Source organism: Benincasa hispida, chromosome 11 (genome assembly GCF_027475165.1).
Source record: "Benincasa hispida cultivar pf3 chromosome 11, pf3_genome.v1.1, whole genome shotgun sequence".
Classification (NCBI taxonomy): domain Eukaryota; kingdom Viridiplantae; phylum Streptophyta; class Magnoliopsida; order Cucurbitales; family Cucurbitaceae; genus Benincasa; species Benincasa hispida.
This window is the reverse complement of record NC_143488.1, coordinates 7,374,820-7,384,121: the sequence shown is the minus strand read 5'-3', so window position 1 is coordinate 7,384,121 and position 9,302 is coordinate 7,374,820. Positions and strand designations below refer to the sequence as shown.

Genomic DNA, 9,302 nt, shown 5'->3' with positions numbered 1-9,302 from the left:
TGAAAATACACCGGATAATCCTATGACCATCAACTCAAAAGAGCAAAAAGGAAAATAAAAAGTTCTACCTATAATCCCTTTTAGATACTACTAGTCAGAACTGTACAGTTTTGCACTTGTTTCATAACATTGAAAATGAAAAGTACACGTATAATTTAAAAAAATAATTAAAAATTAGGGAGAGCGGGTTAACAAAATTAAAATCAAAACCATAAAAAAGAAGAAGAGATGAGATACTTATCGAAACTAAAAGTTTAACTCAGTTATTTATAGAGAAAATTTGGATTCGAAATCCTAATTTGATTTTCTAAAAATAATTTAGATAGACTAATTCTTTTATTAAAAAAAAAAATCCTTTACTTAAGGTGTGTGAAGTAGATATTAGTTGGAGATAAAATATGAATAGAGCCTCAGATTTGGAATTTTGGTTTGCTCGTATTAACAAAACATACAAAAAAATGAAAGGGTAGATATAAATAAAGTCAGCATCTCTATCCTTCTCATCCATAATCACAACATAAACATAAATATATACCATCAATTGTAATAAAATAAATCTAAAAAATAGAAGTGAGTTATAGTCACACCAAAACATAATACATAAAATACAATACACAAAAAAATCTAAAACTAAAAAGGCCTCAGGTTCAAAATTAGATGAACCGGTAAACACATCATCAAACATGTTTTAGTTGGCAAACATACACATATTTTACAAAGAAAGAGAATAGTAATGGAAAGGTAAATTTAAGTTTTTAAGAGGTATTTAGGCGAAGAAAAAAATAAAACATATGTAATTAAAAATAATTTTTTTTCTATGAAAGAAAATTAAATTGTAACTAGTGAAAAACAACCTTATGTAGGCAAAAATATCAGTTAATTATACATTTGAAAAAAAGTTCTCATCATTGGCCTAAAAAATGATAACTAGTAAGAACAAATTCGAAAAATGCAAACTAGAACCAAGAGAAACAGATTAAAAAATATATAAAAAATCACGAAAGTAAATCAATTCGGAAACATGCAACCCAAAACCAAAATAAGAACAAATCCACCACATTCAAGGGAAGGGAAAAAAAGAACAAATCCAAAAAAATGCAAACCAGAACCAACAAATTCAAAAAGATAAAAAAATCACAAAAGCATATTGGATCTGAAACATGCAAATCAAAACCAAAATAGGAACAGATTCACCACATTTGTGAGAAGGGAAAATAAGAACAAATCCAAAGAATGCAATCCTTAACCGAGAAGAACATATTCCAACGTATCAAAAAATCATGAAAGCAGATCAGATACAAAACATGCAACCCAAAATCAAATTAGGAACAGATCCAACACATTTGGAGAAATGTGAAATAAGAACATTAACATATACGGAAAAATCAAAATCAAAGTAAGAACATATCTGAAGCAGCAAGTGAATACAGAATAGATCCAACACATTTTTTTTTTTTTTAAAAAAAAAGAACGAAATATGAACACATTTGAAGCATGTGAAACAAACAAAAGTTATATCTAATTAAAATCATCATCATTGGCCTTAAAGGTAAGCAACTGATCTTTATGTGGGAATGAGCCCTCCCCGACCAAACTCCCAACATCTGAAGACCCCATCTTATCAAGCTGTTGAAGTCAACAAGAGAAGTAATTTTTTGTAGTTGGAGCAAAAAAGGAGAGCTTCGACGTTCCCTTTGTGTTAACAGTTCCATAGATTAAGGTTTCAGAGTCAGAAAGAAGATGAAATCATAGAGGAAGACGAAGATCAAAGGAGCGTTGAAGGGGGAAATCAGAGAACGACTAATTTCAAAGAGGAGAAGACGGAAGAAGGAGAAAGCGTGTGAGAGGTGAAGACTAAACAACGAGAGAGAGATGAGTATGTGGAAACGGTAGGGAAAAGAAAATGAAATGATGGAATGTCAAACCGGGGAAGTGAAACGCATGCCTTGAAAGCCGGGGAGTAAATCATAGGATTTCAAACGGTGGGGATGCAAAACCGAGGATAGTGAGATGCAAACCAAACTGACGTTAAAATCCAAGTCAACCAAACATAGGCTTTCAAGCCCAACCCATTTCGCATCTATTCCAAATTTATCCCTAAACAGGCCCTACGGCAAGCAACTTTGTAAATATTTTACTGTGGATATAATAATTTTCTCAAAATTAAAAATAATTGTGAATGGCTTTTATTTGGTCAAGCTTTGTGATATTAGATCAAATAAAGCATACGACCTATTAATAGGAAAACGCGATATCTATAAAGATAAGATCTCACTTTGTGTGTACTTGATCAATAATAAACTTGTAATTCAATAAAAATGTGACAAACGAATAAGGAAATTTTGAATGGATGTTTTTGAGATATTAGGGACGAAAATTCACTTACTTTTCGTAGAGTCGCGTACAGTTTTTTTCTTCTCCTTTCAAGATTTGGGCTTTCAAATATTCCATCTTTCTTCAACCTTTGATATCGAATCGTGAGCATCCAAATAGCCTGCCCTTGGACCGAATTGGCCACCCCAAGGCCTCATCCTCAGACAAGACGGAGGGTAACTCTCGTGGAACCTCGGTTTGTGGCTCACCTGACCCATTTAAATCTGGGTGTTTTTCGTTCATGTGCTCAATTACCAAATTTCCCAATCACTTTCTTTTTTCGTTACTAAACACTTAATTTGGAAGCAATTTAAAATGTATCACACTCTATATCCAACTTTTTTATACACTATATTACACTTAATTGATTTGTAACTTACTAATAAATTTTTATTCAAGAAGGTGCGGATTAAATGGGACACAAGTCAATTTCTATATATACAACTTTTCGATATCTATGCTAATATTTTGGGTTGGATTGTTATATCTACAACTTTTCGATATATATTTTTCTTCCTTCATCAATTTCTTGTATTTCACATTTAATCGTACTTTTTTCCTTAAACAAATTAACGATCATACTTAACCAAACAATAATTATATTTCTTGGATATAATATAAAACTTAGTTAAATGAAATAATATCTTGATTTAATTTTAATTGAAGTTTAAAGTACAATATTAATTTTATTAAACAAACATAAAGTTATATAAATAAATATTCTTAATTTAAAATATTTTACATTTCGTTGATTGATAGGTTAAGTTTATTCTGAAATATGAGGAACATATAGTTAACTTTTTGAGTATGAGAAACATTTTGAATATCATGTAATGTTATAAATATTGCTGGATGTTTATTTATAACTTATTTGTGATTTGTTTTCTTGTTCACCAAAATAATTAAACTCATATTTTCCACTGTCATGAAAGGTCTTTCACACATTGTTATTTTAAACCCTCAATTTTCAATTAATTAGTTGAAAATAAATCATATTATATAAATGAAATAAGCAAATAAATGATAAATGATAAATGATAAAGATAATTGGTTGTACTTAAATAGTCATATACAGAGCTACTCTCAGCATCATTATAATAGAATCATTCTGTTGAGTCCACATTAGATTTACCATTGAAACTGTGTTCTAATCCCTGTTCCTTCGCAATGGGGTGAGAATCCTAATGTCATTGAATTATGCTCAAGTTTAGCACCTTAGAACAATCTAGCTTTGAGATATTCTTCTCCAGGGAAGAGTCCAAAACAGATATAATAGAACCCATTTTATCTAATCTATCCATGTAAGTAGGTCCTAGCATTAGCAGAAGCAGCAAAGATTCCTTATAAGATATTTACATCTCATGGTGGCATTATCCTTCTGTCTCGTCATCAAGCATACAGATAAAGGCAGACACAAAGGACTTCCATGTGAAGCCAACAGAGGTTGAATAATGGAAATTGAAAGAGAAAAATGATGGAAATTGTATACATTGATTCACTGTTAAACTATTGAGTGACAGTGAACTCAGTAGCAGAAGAATGAATATTATGTACCATCATCACCAAACAACACTATAACATTTCATATACAGACCCTGCATTTACCCCTAAATCCAATCCAATCCAATCCAATAATACTTTTCATTATAGCTCATTCCAACCATTACAATTGAGATTTGAAAGCAGACATAGAGATAAAAGACCACATACTTGTTTCATTTTGTTTGATGCTTTTCGGTGTGAGTTTCGTAATCGATTTATGATATCTGGTGTATGATATTTGCACTATTCTCTGTTTCCCTTTTACTCAAAGCTTCTTTGAAACCAAACATGGATATGAAACTGTTCGATCAATGCAACCATTGTCCATTAGCTCTATGTGCTCGAATAAGTAAGTTTAGCCTGGCTAAGGAAGAGGCCTTACTACTGCAATAATTGATCGTCTTCTGTCTGCAATTCCTTCAGTTTCCTTTTTGCATATACAGTGAAGAAAACTGTAGTAGCTGCAGTAACGCAAAATCCGACGACAGTGAATACGATCTGGGGGGCTGACAGGAACTGCTGATTTTGCGATGCATCTGCCAGTGTTCTGATTAAAATGCCACTGCAGTAACAAAAGGAGGATAATGAAAGCTTAGGTAAATAAGTATCTCTTCACATTTTAAGAAAGGAAAAATGAAGTCGGTTTTCTTCAGGTAAAAAGAACCGTCTTCTATGATCTATTTGAGAGAGCTATTTGAGAAAGAGCATCAAAACATTTCAAAAAAGCTTATATCACCTAGATTAATCATACACTCATAAACATCTACAATATTTTTGCAGAATTTTTCAAAGATTAGATGGGCAATATCAAATTGGAAAAAAGTTTATATTTCATATCTACCATTTACAAAATTCACCCAATAACGGAAGAAGCTGATAAGTTTCTTAGTCTAAAGACTACTTTTTAATCCTAAAACATGTTTATTTCTACATCCATAAAGTATTTGAGCAGGCTTACATGCATCTTACAAGAGATAATGAACGAGTTTAGTTTAGCGCAACACAGTCACATTGTATGCACACACACGATGAGTCAATGAAGGCCAAATACAATGAGACACTACAAAGTTTGGTACGGTAAATTACTTTTGGACATATGGAGTCATATCGAATCAACTTAAATGAGAGTTGGGCATTTTCATAACTTACATTTTACAGTGTAAAAGTTCCCAAGCTAACTAATGAACAGGTTTTATTGATCAGGAAAGGGTTTTCTTTTCTTGCCGTAGGAATATGATGCCGATTCTCGTGTTTAAATGCCAGAAAAATCCTTAATGGAGATTTACAAGCAAGCATTCAAGAAAGATGGAATTCACCATGCACATGTATGAGTAGGGTTCAGGGGTCAAGTTAGGCTACATACGTGTATATCGTAACAAATATTTCTGGCACCATTCCGACCAGTGACCCCAAGATGTACGGACCATATCTGACATTGGTTGCTACAGCACAGTAATTATATATAATGTAAGGAAATGGAGAAATCCGAATTAGTGCTACTGCCCGAAACTGATGAATCCAGTCTCCTTCGCCCGCTAATCTTAAAACAGAAGCTCTCTTAGGATATTTGTCTAACCATCCCTGTATGAAAGAAAAACAGTGTTTAGCTATAAAGGATCATATTTATCAAATGTATAGGATATAAATTTAAAACAAGCACTAACTTGAATTTTCCGATAGAATAGGGAGCCAATGAAATATGGAAGTGATACACCAATAGTTACTGCTGATATAATCAACAGGAAACCAAAGCCATAACCAAATGTCATCCCTGCCAGCCACATAGAAGGTGAAGATGGTAAAAACAATGAAGGGAACAGTGCTACTGAGGCAAAAACGAAAACTGCCAGCACTGGAGTACTAAGCGTCTCAGCTTCCCAATTTATAATTGGTATTATTTCCTGTATCAAATGAAACACCCGTCAGCCTAAAAGGAAACTTTTCACAGTTCAACTTGTACATAAGCTAAAAAGCACATCATTCAATACTTTGAACGACACAATTGTACAACCTATAGAACAGATCCTCTTCAAGTAAGGTCATTACGTCATTAAAGACTTTGAAATGTAAAAATCCCAGAAATTAGACACCATGATTGATTTTAAAGTGGATTATGAAGCTAATGCATTGCATGGGCCATGCTCATTGTAATAGCCATACAAAATACTGATTTTTTTTTTAACTGGAAGGTAACATAATCATACGAATACGCATGATCTAAAGCTGCTTAATAAAGTGACATTATGGACCAAGTTTCAAAGGATCAAAACCAAAACCCAGTAAAAAATAACACATCACAGAGCTTAAGCAGAACAGCAGAAGAATTTATTTAAAATGAACTGAAACAGGTTAAGATACTGGAGACATATTAAATAAGTATCTCCATATTCTTTTGAGGGCCATATGGTCAGAAGTTACAGAACCCTTAACTAGCAATTAAAAAAAAAAAGAAAAAAGAAAAACTTAAACGAAGGAAGTAAATCAAACCCAGAAAACAACAGCACATACAAGGCCATTTGGCATGAAAAATTCAACAAAAACCTAAAATACCAGTCAACAATTGCGAACCCAATTGCAATATACAAAAGCGAAGTCCAAGCAATAACAGTCTGTAATTCGAAATCAATGGAGAAATCAGAATTGGAGTAAAAATTAAACATAAACACTGACCTCATTCATGAAAAATGGTCCAACCCATTTGAAAAAAACAACAGCTAACGAGACCAAGAAAACGAACAAGACCACCAAACGAACCCAAAGCCACAGAGACCTTGCTGGAGAACAAGGTTTAGAAGAAGAATCCCCATCAGAGGAAACATCAGGTTCACAATTACAAGGACTCTGTCTCAATCTAACATAATCGCCATTGTCATCATCACATCCAATTCCCACCTCGATATCCTCCGTCACCACTTCTCCTCTCCGGCCGTTATCCGTCTCATGATATGTCATCGGTGGCAGAAAACCCCAGAAGCTTAAAAATCAGAAAAACGGGTTTCTTCTCGTAAACACCCACGTCAGAACCGTATGTAAAACGGAAGAAATCGAGAAAAGAATTGATGAGAAATTTCAGGAAACCCTAGAAAAGTGAAGGAATTGGAGAAGGGTGTATTAAGAGAAGGAATGAGACAGATTTGAAGGGAAGAAGAAGAGTGGAAGAGAATCAGAGAAACGAGGAATTTGATGAATGAAGAGAAAGGAAAACTTGAAACTGAAAAGCAAGAAATTCCGTAAGACAATTTTGTATTGTGAAAAAGGAAGAATTACTAGAATTAGGAAAAAAAATAATGAAAGAAAAAGAAGAAAGAAAGAAAGATTGCCGTTGTTTGGGATTTGGGATTTTCTTGTAGAAGCAATTGAAATTACGATTTAGCCAGTGGGGTCACACGTGGGGGATAGTGGCGGAATAAGACGACAGATGGCGAGATCTGATTGGATGATTTTGTGGTGGGATTCTTCTGTCGTTGGTCTGTCGTGGCTTTTCCGTCACGGTCAGTGAGATGAGATTACTTATGACGCGTTCCATTTTCCGGATTACACTGCTTTCCACCTCGCTTCAGCGTGTGTGAGTATATATATAAAAAGAAAAAATACATTTTTTTTTTCTTCTCTGGTCCTTATTTAGTCATCGCTTTCTAAATTTTAGAAGTTTAGTATTTAAATTTTGTGTTTGGTTTCAATTTAATTTTTAAATTTTTAAATATTATAATTTTATCTTTGATTTTTGAATTTTGTTTCGATTTGATCTATATTTTAAGATTTATATTTTTAATCTCGATTTTTTTTACTAAATATTTATTTTTTGTCTTTAGAGTTAATTTATATTAATAAATTAAAAATCGTTAAAAAAAATTATAATTAATTACATTTCACTATTTTTATCACTTTTAAAATTAAATTCAAATTTATTTTTAATAGATTAATAAAAGTTGGCATAAATGATTGAAAGTTGGTATTTAATGAAAAATTGAAGTTAAAAATGTAGAATCTTGAAACTCATTGACCAAATTTAAAACAGAACTCAAATCTCAAAAATAAAACTGTAACATTTGAAACTTAGGGATTTATAAATTGAAACAAAACTCAAAAAACTTAAGGAAAAACCTTAAATTAATAATAGTACGAAATTACATTTTTCTCTAAATAACGTTAGAAAAACTTCATTTGAAACTTATAATTATTTTAATTAAAATTTTAAATTGTTATGAATTAATTAATATAAGTTTTTCTTAAGATCGTTAAAAATCGTCGTTGCATCATTTTTTATATGTGTAGATTTCTTCAAATATTTATTAACAAAATAGACAATCATAATTGATGGAATAATGATTTTCGAAAAAAAGTTTTAATTTAAGAGTGCAAATTGATTTATTTATGAAAGTTTATGAATTTTATTGATAAACTTAGAAATTTAAGGACTTATTAGACAATTTTTTTAAAAAAAAAGTTTATATCTTCAAACATGATCTATTAAAAACTTTTTGAAGTGTAAGGATAAAAAAATACATGCCTAAAACTTCAAAAAGTAAATTTGCAATTTAACACATCCGTATAAACATAATTTGTAATTAGATTTTTCGGTTAAATGTTACATATATCAAGTTTCAATTATGTCATAAATTTGGAAAGGTTTCATTTTTGTCCATCAACTTTGAATTTAGTTTAAAAAATCATCAACGAACTTTAAATTTGTTCTAAAAAAGTTCTTTTATATTAAAATAGATGATAAAATTTGAGGATTAATATAGAAGATTAAGATCATAATTACTATTCAATTCGTCTCAAAATATATCGTCGAGATGATTTACACAATCAAAATTTTACATATGCTACCAAATCAATCTATATGAATAATATTATAGATTACATCACATACATTTTTTTAATTTTTACGCACTAAGTGCATCACATTCCATTTTTTCCCGAAAAAGTTGTCCTACTTCATCCTATTTTAATGACGACAAATTTCTAATGATATTTTTTTTTTAAAAAATCAAAATTAAAGAATAAAAATAAAACTCTTAAAAGTTTGGAACATAATTGAAATATACTTCATGAATGTGTGTTTGTGTGTCTATATATATAGAGGGAGAGAATTGAATGAATCGAACTCTTCAGTGAAAGCGCGTGAACACTTGTGCTTTCAAAATTCGTTGTGAAATTTGTAAAAACAAAGTAACATATAATGCAAGATAAATATTAAAGTACATAAGCATGCTTTAAAACAGGGATGCAAAGATATTAGAAAAACTAACCCTTGAAAACCGTCTTCAACTCACAAAGTGCCACGAACTGTGTAAATCTTCCCTACAACTCACAAACTACCATGAACGGTGTAAATCTCCCTCGAACTCGAAGCTCCTTTAAAGAACACGATCAATAAACTA

General features: G+C 31.4%; 1 protein-coding gene across 2 annotated transcripts; it reads right to left on the bottom strand.

The window, feature by feature from the left end:
• Window positions 1-3,831: 3,831 nt before the first annotated feature.
• Window positions 3,832-7,233, bottom strand: LOC120069233 (uncharacterized). Of its 2 annotated transcripts, XM_039020941.2 has the most exons (5): window positions 6,586-7,233; window positions 5,580-5,816; window positions 5,279-5,496; window positions 4,298-4,477; window positions 3,832-4,215 (listed from the first exon to the last, which is right to left on the bottom strand). In XM_039020941.2, exons 1-5 carry the CDS (start codon window positions 6,865-6,867, stop codon window positions 4,131-4,133), a joined length of 1,002 nt encoding a protein of 333 aa, XP_038876869.1. In that variant the 5' UTR covers window positions 6,868-7,233; the 3' UTR covers window positions 3,832-4,130. The 2 variants fall into 2 exon arrangements, with proteins under 2 accessions (XP_038876869.1, XP_038876870.1); XM_039020942.2 differs by having other exon boundaries at window positions 4,105-4,477.
• Window positions 7,234-9,302: the final 2,069 nt, after the last annotated feature.